A 24,517-nucleotide genomic window follows, 5' to 3' on the forward strand; every position below is an offset into this window, starting at 1 on the left:
TAAAGGTGGACTTGACAAAATAATATCAGTGCCAAATAGGAGAATTGCATAAATTCCAAAGGGTATAGTGACTTGTAAGATGCAACTCTTTCTGTATTTTCAATTCAGTAGCAAGAGAGTTGAAAGTCAAAAAATAAAAATTATAAACGAATGTGTAAGAAGAAACACTCTCATTATCTTCTAGACTTCAAGAATGAGCTTAAACGTAATGGACCCATAAAATTCTTTAGCAGCCTCCAAAGTTGACACCAATTGGTCTTCTCGTGTACTGAGACAATGTAAGAGAGGATTTGGCTGTTTATATATTCGGTCTCTAAGCTCCAAAACACAGAATAGTGTCTATTTCACCTTTCGATAAATGATAAAATACCAACCAATATCCTGTTCTATTCAGTTGCCATTGAACATGACATTAAAGAATGAACCTAAACCACTGCACCAACACTCACATTTTAGCGCATGGAATAACTTTTGCTATTTTCAACTACTACAATTCTGCATTGCACTTCTAAATTTACAAGAAGAAAGGAGATGGAAGGATTACTAGGCACAAAACAAGAATTACATCTGAATGACTGAGTATGCTCAACGATATATTAGAATTTTAGATACATATGTACGAAAATGTAAATCTTATTTAACTCTAACAATAATGGTATACAAGTTTGATATCCAATGTAGTATTAATTGTAATTTGCATATTTAGTCAAACTGCCCAAAGAGAATGAGAGCTAGAAGAAGAGTAAAGTGAAGGTTAGAGTAGAGATAGGAATTATAATCCCACAATATATCTGTCAAGCCTATGTCATAGTCAAATATTTATACTCTTCTGTGACCATCTGCAGCTTCAAAAAATATTGCAAATTTAGCTTTGGACCGGTTCTGCATCAGCTGCTGGTTGCTTGTTAAATTCGCTTTCTGTACTGGGGTTATCATGAATGGCCTTAGTTCCTTCTGATAAAGGTTTTACCTCACTTTTCAGCTGTTCATTGGATCTACACGGAACTCCAGAACTAGAATTGCATATAACATCACTGCTGACAGAATCGTCTTTGGTACCTGAGTTATCTTTTTGTTGTTGCTCATTTAATTTAACTTCAGGACCCTCATTTGAAAGGCTTATCACACTAAACTGAACCATATCACGGACCTTTGACTTAGTAGTTGACTTGCCATTTAGTTGCTCTGATAATTTGCTTGCCGAGCCCAAGCCACTTTGTTCCCCTCTGTTAACAGCAGTATCTTCAGATTCGGTTCCTGCCTTGCCATTCATGGTCGTTGTGTGAGTATTTGTAGCTGCATTATGAGTGACAGTCCTTCCAGGGGGAAGTTCATGATCATGTTGTCCCTCATAGGTAGTTATTACAATTTTTGAATCATGAGAGGCCCTTTCCACATGCTTTTTGACAGGGCATCCAGGATTTGAGCATCGATAGTAACTTCTGCAGTAGAGAGAAAATCCAATCACATTAAATTAAAACATTTGTGAATGATGCTTCCATGTAAAGCTCAGAGCACAGAGGAATAGAGAGAGCACATAAACATCTAAAAACAGTGTAACCAGAATGAGAAGAGGTAACTTGACAAGTTTAACCAGCTGGAGAAGAGGATGCAGCTAGACTGAAGGAATTGGTATTCCCAATATTCTAATTCAGAACCGGAGCTGTATTGATACAATTTCCATTGCTTTCTTTTTATGCTAAAGAAACATGATGCTTGTAATAAAATTTTTCATCTGTGTTCAAACATTCAAGAGTGTTGCTTGCATTTCAAAACCAGTATAGGACTGCTAAATCATGGTTAAAACCATAATATTGAGACTATTAGTTGTGTGGACTTAAGATTAAAAATCCTACAAAAAGTGCATGTGGAACATACTTTGAAAATAATATAGAAGAAAATACTATAACCATTTCCTGTTGCTTTCAAACAGGCAAAGAATATCTCAAAGAGATCATTACACTAGAAGCTAATGAAATTAATTTATGGCGACAAGGTTTCACGCTAGCTCATCCAAGGCAAAATGAGATACCCATCACAATGGCAGAAAATAAGACTGTATTTGAAATGAAAATTTAACATGTACCTTGGGTTTGCATTCCCTTTAACTAGCTTCTGCCCATATTTGCGCCAGCGATACCCATCATTTACCAAATCAACCTCACTTGAAGTCTGAACAACAACACGAGATTCACGAGTTGACATGTTAACTCCAATGGAATCAGCATTACTACTGTCTTTCTTCCTGCATGGTATCAACACAAATTTTAAAACATATATATCAAAGCAAATTTTAAAACATAGTGATAACAACTTACTGTCGCTTTGACTCAGGATCCTCGTTGTCATGAACCTGATTCTTTGCCTTTGACAATTGTAAATGTGCAGCTTTCAACTCAATAACTGGGGACACTTTTGCAGTCGGAAAGGACTGTAAAGGCTTGATCTGTTGAGACGTGCATCCTTGCTCAACGGATGTTTTGTCTTCAGAAATGGTGCCATAACATGCATTAAGATCTTTTCTATGAAATCATATAAACTAAAGTACTAACAATGTTAACTGCTCACCTTTCACATTGGCTAACAAGGGTTTGCGTGCTGCTTGTTCAACAACCGGAAAAACACACTCAACTGATACTGTGGAGTTCAATTGAGGCCTAGGATGATTATGCTGTCCGATACAAACACAATCGGTGATGTTCCCATTATTAGACTGCTGCAATTGCTTTTTTGCCTGGCAATTTGGATATGTACACTTGTAATAGCTCCGTATAAATTCATTCCCCTTGACATGTTTCTGACCATATTTTCGCCAGTTATAGCCATCTTTAGACACCTTTTCACGTATTATAGAGGGACTTTCTTGACTGGATTGCAATGGAGGCAATTCATTCAAAAGAGTATCAGGGCTCTGCAAATGTTTCTCAGGTGGTAATGAGCACGTGCTTCCTTCTTGATCTGATTCCAGGGCACATGCAGTAGCATCGGAGTCCTTCCCCTCTTCATTTTTAACTACAGCAGAAGGAGAACTTGTTGCTCCCTCTGGTTTGGAAGGATCATTTTTAGTATCATGACCTTGTGACAATGTAACATCACTATCAGGACTGGCTCTATGCTGCAGCAATTTACCAGAAGGGGTATTTTGATCTACACTTTTGTCTGAAGAAACCATGTGAACCTACTTCTTATAAATCAGAAGGAAATGGGTCTAGTTTCACTGACTGCTTCCATGAATGTCCTGAAAGATGACTAAGCAATGTGAGCTTGTGGCTGTTCAGACCTGACACATTTGAAGAGCTATTAGAAAAAATACAAATTTAGGTTCCAGTTCCATGTGACAGAAAGATCAGTAATAGCTACAGCATGAACAGTGGGTAGGGAAATTTTCTGTTTCATCCGAGGTTCCATTGTTGAACTTTTTATCAGTTCTATTAATGTCAACCCTGTTCTAAGGCAAAAAATGCGGAAAGTTTTCGCTGAAAAAAGAAAAGAGTATCCTTTACTTATTGTTTTCCCTATGTAATAATTAACAATTTCTTTTTCTAATAAAAATTCCTCTTTCTACTTTTACTTGCTAAACAGCAGATGCTAAAAAAAACCCAACTTTTATTAGCAGAAGCAGCAGCAATATGAAACTCACTTTAAACATGCGAAATCATTCATTCACTCATGATGGACCAAATACTATATCTAAATATTCCAAATCGGAGTCTTGACGCCATAGATGAACATACAAACATACACACGCATAATTAAAGCCATACTAAATTCCAATTCACAGAAGCTCAACAAATCTCAACCAAAAATTTAATTTCCAGGTCCTACTTTGAGATCATACCATTCTCTACTTAATTATCTGTTAAACAACCCAATTGCAAACAAAACATTCAGAGATAGCTTATTCTTTATTCTTTATTCTTTATTCTGTTTCTGAAATTAACCCAACGAACCAAATCAAAAAGAGTGTTAATTCATTTGCTAGGGTCTCAAAAAAACGCTCTTTTCTACCTTCTCTCCAAATATCCCTTAACCCAGAAAAAAAAAAAAAAAAGTCCGACATCGATTTTAGTACGCTAAGATTAAAAAGGGTGAATAGAAAAGAGTGAAATTGGGTTGTGGGGACTATAAAGAGAAAGATTGCACGTGGGAAGAGATGACTTACCCGGAAAACAAGAAAAGTCTCGAAATTGGAGAAGAGGGAGTTGAGTTGAGTAAAGAAGTGTTTATTTGTTGCAGAGCAGAAGAAAACGTTGTTGATGTTGTGTTGTGGGTTTGGGTGGTGGAAGGAAGCAATGCAATGGGAGTGAGTCCAATGTAACATCCTTATTTAATTGACCCAAAAAACAAGGCAAAAGGTAACAAAAGTCCACTCTCTCTCTCTCTCTGCTGTGTTATTAATTTTAAAGTGACACGCTGACATACACACACATAGAATATGCTTTTCTGAGCTTTCATTTCATTTGTCAAGTCTTCAATCGACGGTTCTTGTTCTCCCTCTCTCTCTCTCAAACCGCACCACAATACTCTCTGCTCTGGGCTACATTCACCAATTGGGCCTGTTTTATTAACTGCACCCCATTAGCATTTTGAAAAGGACTTTACAGAACATGTCTTATATTTTTTAACATTTCATAAAGAACTTTCTGAGCACATGAAATAAGAAAGGAAAAATAAGAATAGTTATGTCATGGTAAAGAATTAACATGGAGTACATTCAGAGAAAAAGTATATATAGTAACGAGTCTAAAACACTTTTAAGGCTTCTCAGGGTTTAGGGCCGTTCTAGCCCGCCCCGCGTTCTGGCACGTGAAATGCGTGGTGCATGGTTGGTCCGCCCCACAAGTTGAAATTGGATTTGTTTATGTGGCCCACCCAGCCCAACTGTATGGCTCGTAGTCCACGGGCTAGCCCCCGTAATTAAACAAACATAAAGCAATTCCTGCCAAGTAATTAAGTAATACTACAGATATGTTACAAGAGTTAATAACCGATGCTCATAACGAAATATAATTCCCTGCCAACATAAACAAAATGCAATCACATCATTCCAAATCAAAGCAACAAAATCCTTAAACCAAATTAAACCAAATCAAAGCTCATAATCTTTAAGTTCAACCAACAAATTCAAAACTCCTAATTAACAAAATACACAAGCTCATAATCCTTAAGTTCAACAAAAAAATTTAAAGTTTCTAATTAACAAAGTACACAACTAAATATGGAAATATTCTTCATCTTCCATGTTAATAAGATTGGATGCAACTTTGGATGAACCTTCATGTAGCACATTTTGGAAATCCATGCTTCCAACTATAACTGCAGGCTTCGACGGTGGAAGACACGTCGTGGGCTTCGATGGTGGAGGAGGCACTGTTGGCTTAGGCGATGGAGGAGCCGCTGTTGGCTTCAATGGGTGGAGGATGCATTGCTGCCTTCGATTGGTGGAGGAAGCACTGTTGGGTGTTTGGAGAGTGTCGCTGACTATTTCTATTTCAGGGAGGCTCTGGATCTTACATTGTGTGTTTCGCGAAGGGAAGAGAAAGAACATGATTTTTTTGTGAGCACTCAGACACCTGACTTGAGTATTACACCGCTACGTTGCATTCGATCGTGGAGGAGGTGCCACCACTGTTGCGATGACTGCAGGACGCACCGCACTGTTGTGACAAGTGGAGGGTGCACCGCGCTTCTATGAAGGGTGGAGGACGCACCGCGTTGTTTTTTAGATATTGATTAATTATTTTTTAGACTTAAACTTTGTTTTAAATATGTATATTGATGAGAAATAAACGAATAAATTTATTTTTAAAAGTGATAAAAAGGAAGATACATATGAAAACTAAAAGTGATGTTAATGATTCAATTGTTGAATTAGAGTAACCTTCATTTAAGATTCAAATAATTATATGTGAGAAGTTTCATTAATTACATGTAACGTATTATAAGAAAAACGTCCTTACAAGAATATTCTAATAATTGAAAGAGATAAAATTAGAAAAACTGATTTAAAATGATATTCATGTCACAAATACAACTTCAAAATTATCACTTCTTAAGAATAAAACATATAAAAAAAATTTAAATAATAAATTATTTATACTTTTGTTATATTAGTAACAATGATTAAGTATATAAAATTTTAAATATATTATTTTGATACCTCAAAAACTTTAAAGCTCCAACCTCAACTCTAAAGCATACCTTTGTCTCTTATAATTTAATGCACTTTATTATCATCATAATTGTAATTATTGTTATCATTATTATTTTCTTATTGTTAGTTATAAATAATCCTCGGATACACAGCTCGATAACTTGAAAAATTATTCTAAAAAAGCCCTTTAAACACACAACCAATGGCAAAAACTTCCATGTTGTTTCCTTGTTTGATGGTTCTATTTCTCATAATATTTACGACAGGTATGTTTCGCTTTGTTTCTCTTTTGTTGTGTCTCTTATATACAGTTATTTATACTTTTGTTCGTGTCAAAAATCACAAATTTTCTTGAATTTGGAGTTGTGCTTATTTTTATATGATGATTTTTGTGAAATAGATGAAACACCATGATTGTTTAACTAATGATTTGACAAAGAATGAACAAATTTTGCAGGGGTTGTGGGTGATTGTAACTACGAGTGCTATAATAAAGCTCGTTGTAGTCTTCTGAAGTGTCCTCTTCATTGCGAAAGGGAATGCATCAGAATGTGTTGCACTTGCGTGTGTCGTGGAAATGAAAAACCTCAAATAAATATGTGATAATTTCATGCCTTTGTTGTGGAATTTATTAGTAATAAAAGAAGTTGAAGTAATAACATGATCATTCTTGTTCATCAATTACATTCAATATACTTAAAAATTGCATAAAACTAAAACAAATATATTTCCGCTATAATAATCTTGTATTATCTATGTATTATCAATAATAATGGTAATTACTCATAGATCTAAGAGTCTATCGCGACAATTATAAATTATTTGGGTATTAATCTTGTAATATTTTTAAACAAAAATAAAGAACTAGAGAGGATAAATATAAAATATTAGGTTTAACAAAATATTTTCTTTTTCAGATATTTAATATTAATTTTAATAAAATAAAGCGATGCATTTATCCATTCCCATATACACATAGGTCCCATTTGATGGTAATAATAAATGTTAGTTAAAACATTTTTATGCATATATTATTTTTTGTTATGAGTGGAAACATATGTTTACGTATATGTGTGTTTATTTTTTTATCATTATAAAAGATATATAAAACTTTTATATTAAAAAAAGTTAATTGAGTTTTTTTTTAAATTAAAAGATAAAATAATAAAATAGTATGTTAACAGTATCTTCAAAATCGTTAGAAAAAGCTCATTTAAAAAATTAACATTTATTTACTAAAAAAATATTTGAAAATTAGTTCAACAATATCTTTTTGAAATATATTTTTCATATATTCTCAAAATCTCATTTTAAATTATATGTAATATATACTATATTGATAGAAATTAAATTAGGTAGATTTTTATTTATTAAATGCAATAAAGAATATAATTTTATTGAGATATATTTTTGTGACACTAAATGTAGTTATATAGTCACGTTTTTTTTTAAACAAAAAAGTTAGACACAAACACATTAATTTTGTTCTCATTTCTCTTCTGTTCTCTATCATTGTTGAAGAAGATAAAAAAGAGCAATTTACTCTTGTCTAACTTCATAATAAAATATTAGTTTAATCGTTAATATTTTTTATCTTATGATTTTTTTATATATTTATATTTTATAAATATGAAAAGAAAAGTTATGTATTATATGTTTTTTTATAATTATTTTTTTAATTGTAAGTTGATTATCATTTATTTTTATTTTAAGAATTGTTTGGATCGAGGGGAATGATACGAGGGAGAGAGAGTGAATAAATATAGGAGATAGAAAGATGATTGTAGTGTTATTTGTTTGAAGGAATAGATGAAGGATTTTGAAGAGAATATGTGTGAAAGTTAATAAATGATTTCGTGGATGTGATATATAAAAAAAATGTTTTAATAAATTAAAATATAAAATTATACTTTTATCTTTATAATTAAAATGAATAGAAAATAAAATCTATTTAGATAAAATAAAATTATAATAAATGTAACCAATTTAAAATAAAATGTGATTTATTGCAAATAATTTTAATTACATATTGAATTATAAAAAATAATAAAATATTATTAATATATGCAGAGAATTTGAACCGTTCAAGGTGCAGTTAAAATAATGCTATTGTATATGTATGCCTTACTATGTAACAAAATAAAATAAAATAAGGACAAATTCGTTATTTCAGTGGCTATTTACATTAAATTTGTGCAAATCTTCGTGTTATGTGAGGATCAATCTCTTCTCTCTCTTACAATCCCATCCGCCCAAATGATAGCAAATATCCAAATGGAGGTTACATTTTCAATTTTTTTAATTTTGATAAATTATATTTTAGTATTAATTTTTTGTTGTTTAAATAAGGATATTGACGAGGAATAACCGAATATATTTATTTGTTATAAGTGATAAAATAGAAGATACTTATGAAAATGAATTTTTGATATAGAAAAATTCTACTCATTCACATTGAAGCATAATACTACATTTTTAATTATTAAATTAAATAACAGGATTTAAAAAATTATATTTGGAAAGTTTCATGTTAATTATTTGTAACATATTTAAGGAAAAATGTCAAAAGAACATTGTAATGAGTGAAAGATATAAAATTAGAAAAATTTATTTAAAATGAAATTCATGTATACAACATTAAAATTATCATTTTTATAAGGAGAAATATATAAAAAAATTTCAATATTGAATTATATTTACTTTTATTATTTAATGCACTTTATTATCATCATTGTAGTTATTATTTTCATTATTATTTTTATTATTATCATTATAAATAATCCTCAAATACACAAATATGTAACTTGAAAAATTATTCTAAAAAACCCCTTTAAACACAAAACTAAGGGCGAAAGCTTCACTATTGCTTCTTGCTTGATGGTTCTATTTTTAGTAATATTTGCAACATGTATGCTCCGCTTTGATTCTCTTTTGTTACGCCTCTCTTATATACAATTATTTATATATTTTTGTTTATCTCGAAAATCACAAATTATTACAATTATTTATATACTTTTGTTTATCTCCAAAATCACAAATTATTTTGGTTTTGGAATGGTTTTTGTATATTTTTATGATGGTTTTTGTGAAATGGATGAAAGACCATGTTTGTTTAACTAATGATTTAACAAAAAATGAACAAATTTTGTAGGGTTTGTGGATGCTTGTAGCTACCAGTGCCATGACAATGTTGGTTGTGAACAAGGTGTTGCATTTGCGCGTGCGAAAATTAAAAACCTAAAATAAATATGTAACAATTTCATGTTTTGTTGTGAAATTTATTCCTATTAATAAGAGAAGTTGAAATAATAACACGGTCATTCTTCACCAATTGCATTCCATATACCTTATTCTTAAATTGCATAAAACTAAAACAAATATATTTCCACTATAATAATTTCATATTGTTTATATATTAACAATAATAATAATAATCGGTCGCAAATCTAAGAGTCTAATTCAATGGCGACAGTTAGAAATTATTTGGTTTTCAATTTAGTAACATTTTAAAATAATAGTAAAAAATTAAGAGAGGACAAATATTTAAGATTAAAAAGGAGAAAATAATTTTTTTTCAGATATTTAATAATAATTTTAATAAAATCAAGAAGTGTGCTTGCCATCTCAGATACACATTAGTTCGGTCCCCAAATGATGATAATAATAAATGTTACTTAAACAACTTTTATGCATATATATATATATATATATATATATATATATATATATATATATATATATATATATATATATAATTATCTGTTAAATTTTTAAAAATTAATCGTTATTTTTACTGTACATGTTTTCTATAAAAGTGTCTATTTTTCCTCAATTTTTTTCCTTATTCATTACTTTTTCATATTTTCTCCATTTATCTTATTTTGTTCCTAAGATTATCTATAACTATATAGAAAGATAATTTCCTCTTTTGTGTTCACATTTCATAGTTTCAATTTTACTCTTTTCAATATAATTATTTGTTAGATTTTTTAAAAATTAATCGTTAAAACTGTTTATCTTCTCTCCTTTGTTCTTTTCCTATCCATTAACAATTATTTTCTCATCTTTTCTAATTTATTTCACTTTGTTTTTAATAAATATAAATTTATTTTGTATATTAACTTAATAACACTACAATGTCATCACTTCTAACATTATATCATGCATGTTTAAAAAGATGCGTATGTGTTTATGCTAGTATATGTAAAGATGATTCCCTCTTTTGTGTCCACATCTCATAATTTCAATTTCAGTCTTTACAATATAATTATTTCTTAAATTTTTAGAAATTAAAATTTACTTTTACATGCTTTATATAAAAGTGTCTATCTTCTCTTAATTTTTTCTTTATCCATCAACAACTAATTTCTCATCTTTTCTCCATTCATCTCACTTTGTTTTTAATAAATATAAATTTATTTTATATATTATTTTAATCACATCACAATAACATCATCTACTAATATAATATCATGCATATTTTAACAATTATGTATACACATAATAATGTATTTACACTGGTAAACATACAATAAAATAAATATAGAATTATCTACACTAAAACAATTGGTTATAAAAGTGAATGCTCCTTATTATATATATACTTACTGATGAAAACTTATTTTAAAAATTATGTTCCAAAATTTTGTTCTGAAATATTATTTCATAAATTCCAAAAAGATTATTCGATACCATTAGGATGACTCTCTTAAAACTCTTGAGAGTGTAATTAGAAATTATTGGAGTACAAGAAGAAAACATCCACATTTTATTGTTTTTTTTTTCTTTTGCATTAACTCGTTTTGTTTTAACTCATTCACGTGTAATCTATTTTATCTAAGATTTTATATAATTATATTTCATTCATTTTATACTTCATACTTTCTTGTAAATATTTGGTTTAATCATTTTGTATTATAAATTTAAATTTTATTCATAAAATAAAATTAGGATAAAGAAGTTAAAAAACAATTAGAAGTTAAAAATAAAAATATGTCTCATTACGATTAGTTTCATTTTAAAAATAAAAATTTATGAAGTTACTCCTTTTTTCTAACCTTGGTAACAACAATAAAAGAGTTATTGGAAATATTAAAACTCTAATTAATTAATTAATTAATAATAGTTTTTATCGTGTTCAAAGTATGAGAAAACGTTATATAATGACTTTCTACTTCCAGTCAAAATCTATTTCAAATTTCTTTTAATATTAATTAAATAAGTTAAATAATAATGTTTTATCATCGTAGTTATTGTTATCAATATTATGGTTATAAATAATTCTCATATACACAACTCCTTAACTTGAACAATTATTCTAAGAAAACCCTTTAAACACATAACCAATGGCAAAAACTTCAGTGTTGTTTCCTTGCTTGATGTTTTTATTTCTCGTGATACTTCCAACAGGTATGCTTCGCTCTGATTCTCTTTTGTTGCACCTTTCTTATATACAGTTATGTATATACTTTTGTTTGTGTCAAAAATCACAAACTATTTTGGATTTAGAGTGGTGTTTAATTTTATATGATGATTTTTGTGAAAGATTTAAATATTTTTTTAGTTCTCATTTTTGTAGTGTTTGTTGCGGATGGTTTTTATTTCTACCAAATGTTTTATTTGGACCATTTTAAACATTCGCTAAAAAATGAGGATCATTTTAAACATTATATCAAAATGAGGACCATTCGCAACAAACACTACGAAAATGAGAAAAAAAAAAATATTTAAGCCCTTGTGAAATGGATGAGACACCATGTTTGTTTAACTAATGATTTGGCAAAAATTGAACAGATTTTGTAGGGTTTGTGGATGCTTGTAGCTATCAGTGCCATATGAATTCTGGTTGTGTAAATCTGCATTGTCCTTATCTCGCTCCTCGTTGCGTAAAGCGATGCATCAGAAGGTGTTGCATTTGTGCGTGTGAAAAGGAAAAACCTCAAATAAATATGTAACAATTTCATGCCTTTGTTTTGAAATTGATTCGGAATAATAAGAGAAGTTGAATAATAACATGATCATTCTTTATCAATTGCATTCCATATACCTTATTCTTAAATTGCATAAAACTAAAACAAATATATTTCCACTATAGTAATTTCATATTGTTTATCTATTAACAATAATAATGATAATCGGTCGCAAATCTAAGACCTTAAGTCAATGATGACAATTAGAAATTATTTGAGTTTTAATCCAGATCCATTTTAAAATAAAAGTAAGGAATTAAGAATGACAAATATAAAAAATTAGAAAAGATAAAATAATTTTTTTTTCACATATTTAATAATAATTTTAACAAAACCAAGAAGTGTGTCTACCCATCTTGGGTACATATTGGTTCGCAAGTGATGATAATAATAAATGTTACTTAAAACATCTTTTATGCATGTACACATTATTTTCTTATAATAAGTTGAAACACATGATTAAATATATTTGTATTTACTTTTTTATCATGACAAAAAATATATAAAAATTTTATATTAGAAAATTTTAATTGAGTTCAAAAAACGGATTTACAAAAATTAAAAGATAAAATAATAAAAAGAACATATTAATAAAGAGTAAAGTTGGTAAAGAATTGTGTATAATAAAATAATGACAAAAAACGGTTGTAAAAGTAAATTAAAAATATTTATAAAATATAAAAATTATCGTTATAAATAAAGAGGGTTACCTCTTCTGTGTTTATATTTCATAACTCCAATTTTACTTTTCACAATATATTTATTTTTTTAATTTTTAAAAATTAATAGTTACTTTTTACATTTTTCTATAAAAATGTTTATCTTCTCTCCTTCTTTTTTCTATATATGATTTTTTTTATTTTGTGTCAATATTTCTTGATTTAAATTTGACCATTTATAATATAATTATTTTTAAAAATTTTAAAAATTAACATTTACTTTTACATGTTTTTTAAAAGTATCTATCTTCTCTCTATCCATCAACAATTACTTCCTCATATTTTCTCCATTTATCTCACTTTGTTTTCAATAAATATAAATTTATTTTATATATTACAATATCATCACTTACTAATATAATATTATGTATATTTTTATTAATATAACATCATTTATATTTTAAAAATGTGTAATTATACTTATAACTTATGTGTTTATGCTAGTAAAAGATAAAATAGATATAGAATTATGTCCACTAAAACAAAAGTTATAAAAATGAATGTTCACACACACACACATATATATATATATATATATATATATATATATATATATTTACTGATAAAAATTTATTTTAAAAATTATTTATGTTCTAAAATTTTGTTCTGAAATATGGTTTCGTAAATTCCAAAAAGATTATTCGATACCATTAGGATGACTCTTTTAAAACTCTTCAGAGTGTACATAGAAATTATGGGAGTAAAAGAAGAAAACATCCACTTTTTATTGTTTTTGTTGCATTAACTCGTTTTGTTTTAACTCATTCATGTGTAATATATGTCTCATTACCTTAGTTTCATTCTAAAAATAAAAATTTACGAAGTTACTCTTTCTTTAACCATGGTAACAATAATAAAAGAGTTATTAGAAATATTAAAACTAATTAATTAATAACAATTTTTATTGTGTTCAGAACAGACAGATCAAACGTTATATAATCACTTTTTACTTCAAGTCAAAATCTATTCCAAATTTCTTTTAATATTAATTAAAGAAGTTAGATAATATTGTCTTGTTAGTTTCATTTTAAAATAAAAATTTATGAAGTTATTCTTTCTTTAATCTTAGTAACAACAGTAACAACAGTAAAAGAGTTATTGGAAATATTAAAACTTTAATTAATTAATTTTATCCTGTGAGAAAACGTTGTACAATCATTCTCTACTTCAAGTCAATATCTATTTTAATTTTTTTAATAATAAATATTTGAAAGCGAATGTTAACCATTGTTTTTATACAAAGGTCAGATGCATAATTTCATCACTTTTATATTAAAAATTAGAATAATTAATTATAAATATAATAGATTTTATATAAAAAAAAAAACCTTTTGAAATTCTAAGTTATATTTTCCTGACACAAAATAAACACTTTGAAATTCCTAAAATATTTACAAGAAAATAAGAAAAAAAAATCTCTTTAAGACTTGAAGATTATTTTAATGAATGTTGAGATGTAAAGATTCGAAAGCTTTGAAATATACTATCTATAAATTTTGAAAAATAAATCACTTTAAAATTTTTAGTAACGAAAATCTAGTTATTTTATTATTTAATTTATATTTTATTTTATTTTTTGTAAATTTTTAATATTTAATACTAATTTTTTTTATTTTATATAATTTAATCTTTTATATTTAATTATATTTTAACTCCTAACAATATTAAAATATAATTATGTTATTATTTTTTTAATTCTTTTATAATTTGCATCAAATAAAATATTAAACATAATTTTTAGTTTTAAATAATTATGATCATTTTTATCCTCTAAACAAAAAAAAAAAACAACAATAATTATTATTAAGTGATAATTCATTTAATATCACAATTAATTATAAATTTTCATACAATTTTATCAATATCTTTAAAACACCGGTTAATATAATCTATAATTAAATATTTTCTATTAATTTAAAAATAGTTGTCAATTTATCAATAAAATTATCTTTTATCTATTCCATCGAAATAATTCCGCGTGTTTTCTACAATGAATTTAAAGATAATTTTTATGCCAATTCTTATGCTTTTATTATAAAAAAACTTACACAACATAGATTTAATTGTATTTTGTACCATTTAACTTTGATATCTCTTATAATTTTGTTAGTGAATTTTTTTATTATTGTACCAAATCATCACTGGTTAAGTCTAAATTATATGTTGGCAAATAATTTAGATAACAAAACCAATACAATAAATGAAAATTTTATGATAATAAGATGTGGACCAAATCATCATCAAGATATGTTTACTTTTTTTCTAAAATAATCTTCAAAATTTTAAGCTGCTTAATTTTAATTCACCTTTGGTCACTTTTGATAATAGATAATATATTTATATTATGATAAATATAATTTTGGATATTAAAATCAATTTAAAATTATTTATGATAAAGATTAAAACTAAGATTTTTGTTGTGAATATTGAAAAGATAAATATCGATTAATGTGTTCCAAAAACGAAAACGCGCTTTGGAAATTTGTTCGAAGTTCCCTTATAGCTTCGTCTCTGTATTGAACCAGAAAATCATCTTCTATACCCAATACCATCAAATCCTAACCCTAAAAGCTTCAATTTTTGAACTTGCAATCACAAATTCCTTCAATCAATCGCAACTTTACCCTCAGCAGAATGCTTCAATCCCCAGGGCACTCGCCGCTGCACTTGTCGTCGCCTTCTCCTTCGATTTCGCAGGTGTCGGTGCAAAACCCTAATGATTCAACATCGTTGTCGTCGTCGAGTGCGAAGAACTCTAGGGTTCTGGACGAGGACACTTACGTGGAGGCGTTGGAGAAGATCATCGAGCGCGACTACTTCCCCGACATCTCGAAGCTCAGGGACCGCCTCGACTGGCTCGAAGCCATAAAAACCGGCGACCCCGTCGTGATTCGCGAGGCTCAATTGAAGATCCTCGAACGCCGCGCCGGCGCATCAAAGGTAACCAATCCCAACGATACTTCTAGAACCGCCTCCCACACACCCGGTTCCACGTTCGTTAGAAATTTCACACCTTTGGATGAGTTTGACGGAAAGCCCCCACAAACGCCTCGTTTAATCCCGGAGGTTAAAGAGGGGGAGAGTAACGACGGTGGAGTTGATACTTCCCTTGGTCTTGATCAATTTCTTAGGAGGTATACTAGTGAGGATAATCAAAGCTTTTCCAAGATTTTAGAGAAAGTGAATAGGAAGAGGAAAGAGAAGTTTGGGTATTTGAACGAGGATGTGAAGGGTATTGAGGATGTGAAGAGGGATAGAATTACTGATGGATATGGAACCTCTTATCAGCCTCCGAGTACTCTTGAAGGGTGGAATTACACTGCCAAGAATTTGTTGATGTATCATCCCGCTGATCGGGGTGAGGTTCCCTTGACTGAGGAGGAGATGGCTGTTAGAATTAAAGCTGCCACGAAAGAGATCAATCGTGGGAACACAAGGTTTCATGGTAAAATGATGGATTCTAGGCCGAAAGATGATGGAACTGTGGAGGTTCTTTATACGCCTGTTGCTGGTGCTACACCAGCTCCTATGTCTCTTAGAGACGGGGATAAGTTACAGAAGTATGATTTGGAGGATTTGAGGAAGACTCCGAATCCATTTTATTTGGAATCTGAGAAGAAAGCTGATAATGGTTATAGCTATGTTAAGACACCATCCCCTGCACCGGGGGTAGATGAATCCCCCTTCATCACTTGGGGAGAAATTGAGGGGACTCCATTGAGGTTGGACCAGGAGGATACACCGCTTGATATTGGTGGTAGTGCTGATGGACCTCATTACAAGATTCCTTCTGCACCAGTGAGAGATGCTAAGGCACACGCTCTTTCAAGAGAGGCTGCACGGAAGCTGAGGGAAAGGTCAAAGATGTTTCATAAGCCACCATTGGCATCACGGGTTAGAGGAGGGAGTGCTAGCCCAAGCATGCGTATGCTGTCTCCTGCTGCACAGAAGTTTGTAAGGAATGCATTTGCCAAGTCTTCGTCTTCTGTTGATGAAACTCTTCGAGCAAGTTACCGTGGTTCTACTCCTGCTTTGTCTACTCCTAGAACTGTTGGTAGAAGTGTGTCAAGGGTTGGTAGAGATGAGAGCACGGTTTCCAGGTCTCCATCTGTTAGAGAGGACTCCAATCCTCCCTGGTGATATGTTGTAAAATTTAAAAACTGTGATGAAATGACCGTGCTCTAGGTGTTCCTTCTCCCCCTTCATAATGTGTTTATTGTACTGCCGTATACATTTGGAGAGAAAGAACAATCTGAGAATAATATAGACTTTGCATACTCAATTTTGTAACCTCAGCTTAGTTATAGCATTACTCTTCGATTACTGGTTTTCTATGTGCAAAATCTTCTTGATAAAAGTTCTTCAGAACGCACTGCTGTATATTTGATTAACTACGATGTTACTGTCTGACTTTTTTGTTTATTTGGTTGGTTTCGTTTTTATTGAATAGTTTCTTCACCTCTCTTTTTTGCTTAAAGTAGGTTCTTTCTGGTTTCTCCATGCATCTATGCAGTTGCCTGCCATGTAGCCAAATCTTACATGAAACTGATGAACTGATGTAAATGGCTGTTTGATAAGTATTTTTATGGTATAAGCCTTTCGAGTAATTATCAGATGATGGTTATTATCGTACAAGACTTGAGCCTGCGTGTGATGAATGTGCAATGTACAAATCTCTTTTCAGTTCTTCAACTTCATTTACTTTCTAAAATAAATAAAAACAATCAATCGCACCAAAGAAAGCCATGGAGAGGCCTGAGGTGTGTTCCATTAATCAAATGATCGACTTGTCCCTGGTTATCCTTCCTGAAAATATAATCTCCATTGATGAAGTTAGTTTCTTGTTCACCCATCTTTTCAGTAATTTGTTCATCACTCACTAAGTTGATAAATCTGTCAAAAAAGTTTCATTGATGAGCATTTTTTGTCAGTAATGAAATGAAATTGGCGCAATGGAATCCAAACCAAATTTTAATTTTTTTCAAAACTTCTGTAATTTGAAGTAAAAGCTACACCAATGCATACCGTACGGATGAACCAATTATATTTGCCAGCAGATTATATGAATGTATGATGAAAAATGTGATGCCGTCGAAGGCAACAAATTCAATGGATCTAAACATTTCAGATTGAAGCATTTGACTATTACGCATGTCATCATCAAGGTGATTTAGCTGCTGAATACGTTGATTCAATTTTTTAGCTAATTGACCTAATTTCCCAATATAGCCTCTCAGAACCATAATGCACCGCGTGTCATAACTCGTGAAAAAAAAAAAAAAAAAGATGCTTACAGCGGTAGATACTCTACACTTTGCAGAGAGCGAGTGGTATTTGAAAACAGATAATTTGGAAGAATCGTGAGGTAATGATGTTCGGAAACAGATTGGAAGAGTGAGATAATGAAGTAGTGTTGGTAATTTGTAGGTATACTTGAGCACGGGCTTCGCCTGAAACTTTAGTTGTGAGAGCAGTGTTCCCCATTCTTCTCGTGAATGTAAGAAAACACCTTCAGAATCCAGATGCAGTGATTCTCTTCATCACGATTTTGTGTCATGGCAAGGATCTCAAAAGCACCAAATAAAAAATAAAATTGTAAATGGAAAGGGGATTGTGTTTGTGTACCTCTGCATTGCCACCTCATCCATTCGTTTCCACTTCTAACAAATTCCACCACTATCTTCTCTCGGCTATTTAATCTCTACACTTCCATTCAGGGTTTCAATTCCAGGTTCCACATTCTCAATTCTCGTTAAGGTAACCTTTCCAACTTGCGCTTAAAATCACTATTTTCTACTTTGATTTTCATGCATTGCAGTAACAGAAATTGTACAATCCAAGAAAAATAGAATGTATGTAAGGTAGCTGATGATGTAATGAACAGACACACGGCGAAAAAGTAGGGTTGTTGAAAATTATTGAAGCAATGGTGATCCACTTTCATGATTAATTTTCAATTTGTTTCGTTTAGTGTGGGAGAGAGAGACTGAAAATGCCTGCGGAGAAGTCGAACAGTTGCGACACCGAAGTGGAGGCGTTTGTGGAGGTTGATCCGACGGGAAGGTTTGGGCGTTACAACGATCTTCTCGGTTGTGGAGCTGTGAAGAAGGTTTACAGAGCTTTTGATCAGGAGGAAGGAATTGAGGTGGCGTGGAATCAGGTTCGGCTCAGGAATTTCAGCGAAGACCCTGTTCTCATCAATCGCCTTCATTCTGAGGTTGAGTTGCTCAGAACGCTCAGCAACAAGTACATCATCGTCTGTTACAGTGTGTGGAAGGATGAGGAACGCCACAACATCAATTTCATCACTGAGATTTGCACTTCCGGCAACCTCAGGGATTACCGCAAGAAGCACCGCCATGTCTCCATTAAGGCTTTCAAGAAGTGGTCCAAACAGGTCCTTGAGGGGTTGGAATATCTTCACACTCATGACCCATGCATCATTCACAGGGATCTCAATTGCAGCAACATCTTCGTTAACGGCAACATTGGCCAGGTTATTTGCTTCTGCTTATTATTAGTTCTCATGCTATTGAAATCATATCAAGGAATGAAACACAGCCATGCCAAACTTGAATGCAGTTCTTTTCCTTTCACAGGTTAAATGAAAAAAATGCGGTTTACTTTTCCTGATTTAACTGGTTTTAATTAATGTGAACAGCTTGGTTTTTCATCTTGGCTTTTTGCAGGTGAAAATTGGTGATCTTGGATTGGCTGCAATAGTGGGACGGAACCATGCTGCACATTCAATTTTAGGAACACCTGAATACATGGCACCGGAGCTGTATGAGGAGGATTACACTGAGATGGTGGACATATACTCTTTTGGAATGTGTTTGCTTGAAATGGTTACAATGGAGATACCCTACAGCGAATGTGACAGTGTGGCGAAGATCTACAAAAAGGTCACCAAGGGAATTAAGCCTCAGGCTTTGAGCAAAGTCACAGAACCAGAGGTGAAGGAATTCATTGAGAAATGCATTGCACAACCAAGGGCAAGACCTTCAGCCACAGATCTCCTTAAGGATCCTTTCTTTTATGAACTCAACAACGATGAAGAATCAACACCAATAATTTGATAATGTTTGAGACCCTTTTGTCCAATTCAACAACTTTTTACTTCCAATCAAAGTATATGTTCGTATTCCATTCTGATAGTTGCTTAGTAGATGCATTTCTGCTTCAGTTTCACTATATCTGTATTGTACAGGACTTCCTCAGTGAACTGAAAGTACCAATCAACCCAGTTGTAGTTTTTTCAGCGGATTCCCTCGTTTGTTTCTGCCATATTCTTTTTTATTTGTTTCAACACTTAAATCGTTAGGAGGGTCTCACAAAATGGGTTGCGTCAATCTAATTTTAACTTCTTAAGCTGTACCTACAAGCTCATTTGGATCATAAACAGACAATTATCAAATTTATATGCTGGTCTCATACATTGAAAACGGAATTGTTATTTCTTCAACTAGATTGTTTGATTTGAATTTCAGATTCAAAATTAAAAATTAATTCATCCTAATCGAACTTTTCTTATTGTATTTAAATATAATATTATATGTTTATAGTTAATCATAATTTTATTGTATGGTATGTATAATGTATTTATACGTATAAATATATAGTAATTTGAAAGGTAGTAGTAAGATTATGTATTTATTTATTTATATGCAAGAAAATTAAAATGATGAATATGATAATAACTCTGATAAATTATATATAAGTCTCTTTATCAGATAACTTTTGAGGGTTGATATTTTTAATCAACAACTTGTAAAATAAAAATCTAATTTAAACTATATCGCAAAATTATTAGTTTTTTTTATAATTAAAACTCAATCAAATCAATTGGTATTTACCTTTTATATTTAATTCAAATAACTTTTAATTGAAAGTAGAATCAGAAGAATAGGCTATACCCTCCTGCTAACAGATCTTCCTTTTGTGTTAAAATAAAGTGCATAACACTATTTAAGCAGCTTTGTACCCCTCTACACCTTATAAAAAAATCATGTTTTTATTGTATAATTCGAAAATAAAAAAAAAACATTTAGATTGTCAATTCAAAAAATAAAAATGACGTCTAAATAAAAGCCTTCCTTAAAAAAAAAAAAGAAACCCTTTGAATTGAATAATTCGAAAATCAAAAATAATTTTTGAATTTTGTAATCTAGAACTTAGAAATCATTTTTTACTTTTAAATTGTACAGTAAAAAAAATTAAGAAAAAAAGTACCTTCCAAGTTGTATAATTCGAAAATCATTATTTACTATCAAAAATGGTTTTCGATTATATTTAACCTAGAAAAGGCAAAAGTGGAATTTTCTTTATATAGGGAGTGTAAAAGAGAATTTATGGAGGTGTAGGAAAAAACACGTCTGATTTATCGTTGGTCCATTTAGAAAAAGAGGGATGGGCCGGAAATCTTAGACCATCCTAGTAGATGTTAGCTCGTTAGATTTTTTTTTTTAATTTTACTTTTTATATAATTGTATTTTTAGTTTTAAAATCACATTTAATTATGTAAAAAAGTCTTTAATTAACTGATATGTATACATAACATAATTAATAAAATTATATATATATATATATATATATATATATAAAATTATCTTGTTATAATTAATAATTGAAATGTAATTTGTAAGTACAGATAATTTAAGTTGTAATAATATTATATATTTGTATCTTTCAAATAACATAATACAAAAAATTAATTTTCTAATCTATTTTTTATTTGATCCTTTAATTGAAAAAAGTAACTAACTAGTCAAAACGAATTAGCAAATTATAAATATCAACTCAACTCACAAACTTGTAGAAGACTAACACTCATTATATTTAATCGATTTGTCATAACTTAGATATCAAAAAAAGAATAACAATTGACATTAAAAACATACACTTATGTTAAGACTACAAATGTTGATGTAGCTCTAATTTGAGTTGACCTTATATAAGCTCTGAGGTAAGTCAAACTTGACTTAGCTTGATGTGGACCTATTTATGCTTGACCAACATGGAATCTACTCAACTCAACTTGAGGTGCGTATGACTTGACTTAGTTTGATTTACGCCCAACTTGACTCAATTAACGTGGTATCGATTGAACTAAGCACAATATGTTGTTAATCAATCTTTCCTTGATGTAGACTTAACCTAACCCCGCTTAATTAACTTGACTTGGTCCGACTCAACTGGTTCATACTAACTAAGGATTGACCCAGATAGACTTTGTCTCTATCAAACTCGACTTGATTTATATATATATATATATATATATATATATATATATATATATATATATATATATATATATATATATATATATATATATATATATATATATATATATATATATATATATATATTAGACTTGACTTGATCAACATGGATCCAACCCATTAGCCAATATGAGTCCAACCCAACTTGGTCCAACATGAGCCAAGCTTATACTAACTTGTTCTAACCTATCCAAAATTAGACTTGGTATAACCTAGATTCAATCTGACCTATCTTGTTGTCCTAACTCATACTTAACTTGGCTCAACATGTCTTGAGTCTAGACCTATCTTGTCTAGCCTAACTTAGACCCATCTAGATCAACTTGAGATTGAAATAACACCAAACTTAAATAAAATAAATGTTCTTCATGTGTATAATTTATTAAAAATATTTTAGCATTTTTATTTTAAATAAGTTTTTACTTTTTTTAAAAAAATCTATGGATGGACATGACTCTTTTGTTTGTGTTTTGATTTCATGGACTTTTTTTCATATAAATATTTTTGATCCGACCCATATAGTTCCTGGTCAAACCTTGTGGCCGAGACAAATTAACATCTTGGTATCATCATATTAGTAATGACTTAGATATTTACGAGCTGCAAAAATGATAGGCAACTATATGTGTGTCTTTATGTAAAAAATAGAGAGTTATCACTCTTATCATACATAAAAAAAATTCAAAATATATATTAAAATCACGTGCAAAGAGTTGCAAAGGAACAACTCTTGAAAATTCCCAAACACAGAGTTCAAATTACAAGAATAGAGGAGAAAAAGATAACAGCTATATATATACTTTTACGAAATCAGGGTTGCACTCAAAGTCTATATATATATAGAGAGAAGAGGTGTGAAATATTAATTAAAAATTCTAGTTGTGCATATAAATGAATAAGTTTGGTAAATGATTGCTTCATTTCTAAGAATAAAAAACCAAGATACAACTTCATCAAATTTCTATGGGATTAGCTTGCCAACCTCTTTGATGTAAGACTCAATTATATTAAAAACACCATAAGAATCACACACATGCAAGAACCACTTTTCAATACAAGCCACTCATTAACAAATAGGAAAATGATCAATAAAATAATTGTATAGTTAACAAATTATGATATAGTTATACCTTTAACACTTGTTGATTGGAGTTTACTTTCTAACTTAGGAAAAAACTTTATTAAAAGCGAGTTTGAAACTTATATAGTTTGAAACTAATCCATGATCTTAACATTAATTCTAACACCCACTCAAGTTGGCAATTATGTATTAGCATTTACAGCTAGTGAGAAATAATACAAAACAAAATCAAATGTATGACTTGCAGCTATGTTGTCAAATTAGAATGATGTCGAAATCACACCAACAAAATACACAGTGATCATCAACGACAACTGAGAGAAAAGTTTAACATGGTACAAGTCACAATCTCCTTTAACCTCATAACAAAACACAAATCAAATTTTTGTTATTAGTTGATCAATTAATAGTCATATACAAGTTTCATCATTCTGAACATAAAGCAAGCACATAGTGTGCAGAATTTATAGTCCCAGTTGTGAGAACCCCAAAAGGTTATAGTACCTCGTGTCATTTGAATATTGCATGTTTAGTTTAAACTAAACTAAGAAATAACTACACTATGACTAAATGCAAAGCCCAAAATGATGTGAAATTTTGTGAAAAGGTATAATATTGGGAGGGTTGAAAGCAAGGTAAACTCAAAAACCGAAGCATGCACCCGAATTTTGAGTAGCCGTGCCGTCTTGGGCGTTACCAAAGCCACAAAAAGGAACCACAAAACTTGACATGCACTTAACCATCTTCATCCCTTTCCCTTTTTTTAATCCAATCATTTTCTTCCTCATTTATTTCATACCCCTACATTTCTTTTTCCCAATAAACCCATTTGTACCTTCTTTATCAAACCTAAACCAAATCCAACGTAACTTGTGTAAACTGTTTCCTCCATCATTTTCCCAAATGCATCAATTAAGGCCTCATGTTGACAAAGACAATCCACCCTCAAAAGTTCTACCCCATTGGATTTTTCTGTTCATTATGCTAAAATAATATTAGATAAAATTACAAAGTACTGTTTTTTTTTTCGTAGTGATTGCATACATAGGCAATACTATTCTAATACTGTCTTCTAAATTTCTAACATAGTTACCCTGTATCAGAAACTACCAATTTCATTCAGTTAATCTGTGTCCTAAATATTTTATCTGATTTGAGTTAATTTATGGTTGTATACATACATAAACTTGAAGTGCAAGTTTATGATGTTAGGATGCATGAAAAGTCACCATATTCTATTGGCCGAGGCCACCAAGTTGCAGCACAAGAATTCAAGTTCTCAACATCCAAGAACGTTTTTGAAGCCTTAAAAT

At 30.3% G+C, this 24,517-nt stretch overlaps 3 protein-coding genes and 1 long non-coding RNA gene across 5 annotated transcripts; 3 read left to right on the top strand and 1 right to left on the bottom strand.

The window, feature by feature from the left end:
- Window positions 1–544: 544 nt before the first annotated feature.
- On the bottom strand, window positions 545–4,383 carry LOC114194458 (WRKY transcription factor 1-like). Of its 2 annotated transcripts, none has more exons than XM_028084685.1 (5): window positions 4,163–4,383; window positions 2,569–3,280; window positions 2,319–2,484; window positions 2,087–2,245; window positions 545–1,442 (listed from the first exon to the last, which is right to left on the bottom strand). In XM_028084685.1, exons 2-5 carry the CDS (start codon window positions 3,170–3,172, stop codon window positions 866–868), a joined length of 1,506 nt encoding a protein of 501 aa, XP_027940486.1. In that variant the 5' UTR covers window positions 3,173–3,280; window positions 4,163–4,383; the 3' UTR covers window positions 545–865. The 2 variants fall into 2 exon arrangements, with proteins under 2 accessions (XP_027940486.1, XP_027940487.1); XM_028084686.1 differs by having other exon boundaries at window positions 2,569–3,238; window positions 4,163–4,346.
- Window positions 4,384–6,323: 1,940 nt separating this feature from the next.
- Window positions 6,324–6,835, top strand: LOC114193069. Its single transcript, XR_003606217.1, has 2 exons — window positions 6,324–6,420; window positions 6,612–6,835. It is a non-coding gene; the product is annotated as an uncharacterized LOC114193069 (long non-coding RNA).
- An 8,462-nt stretch (window positions 6,836–15,297) lies between these two features.
- LOC114194607 (splicing factor ESS-2 homolog) lies at window positions 15,298–17,264 on the top strand. Its single transcript, XM_028084944.1, has one exon. It carries the CDS (start codon window positions 15,477–15,479, stop codon window positions 16,980–16,982), a length of 1,506 nt encoding a protein of 501 aa, XP_027940745.1. The 5' UTR covers window positions 15,298–15,476; the 3' UTR covers window positions 16,983–17,264.
- Window positions 17,265–18,127: 863 nt separating this feature from the next.
- On the top strand, window positions 18,128–20,115 carry LOC114193968 (probable serine/threonine-protein kinase WNK11). The gene is made up of 3 exons (XM_028083980.1): window positions 18,128–18,599; window positions 18,814–19,338; window positions 19,532–20,115. Exons 2-3 carry the CDS (start codon window positions 18,835–18,837, stop codon window positions 19,919–19,921), a joined length of 894 nt encoding a protein of 297 aa, XP_027939781.1. The 5' UTR covers window positions 18,128–18,599; window positions 18,814–18,834; the 3' UTR covers window positions 19,922–20,115.
- Window positions 20,116–24,517: the final 4,402 nt, after the last annotated feature.

Source organism: Vigna unguiculata, chromosome 8, assembly GCF_004118075.2.
Source record: "Vigna unguiculata cultivar IT97K-499-35 chromosome 8, ASM411807v1, whole genome shotgun sequence".
Classification (NCBI taxonomy): domain Eukaryota; kingdom Viridiplantae; phylum Streptophyta; class Magnoliopsida; order Fabales; family Fabaceae; genus Vigna; species Vigna unguiculata.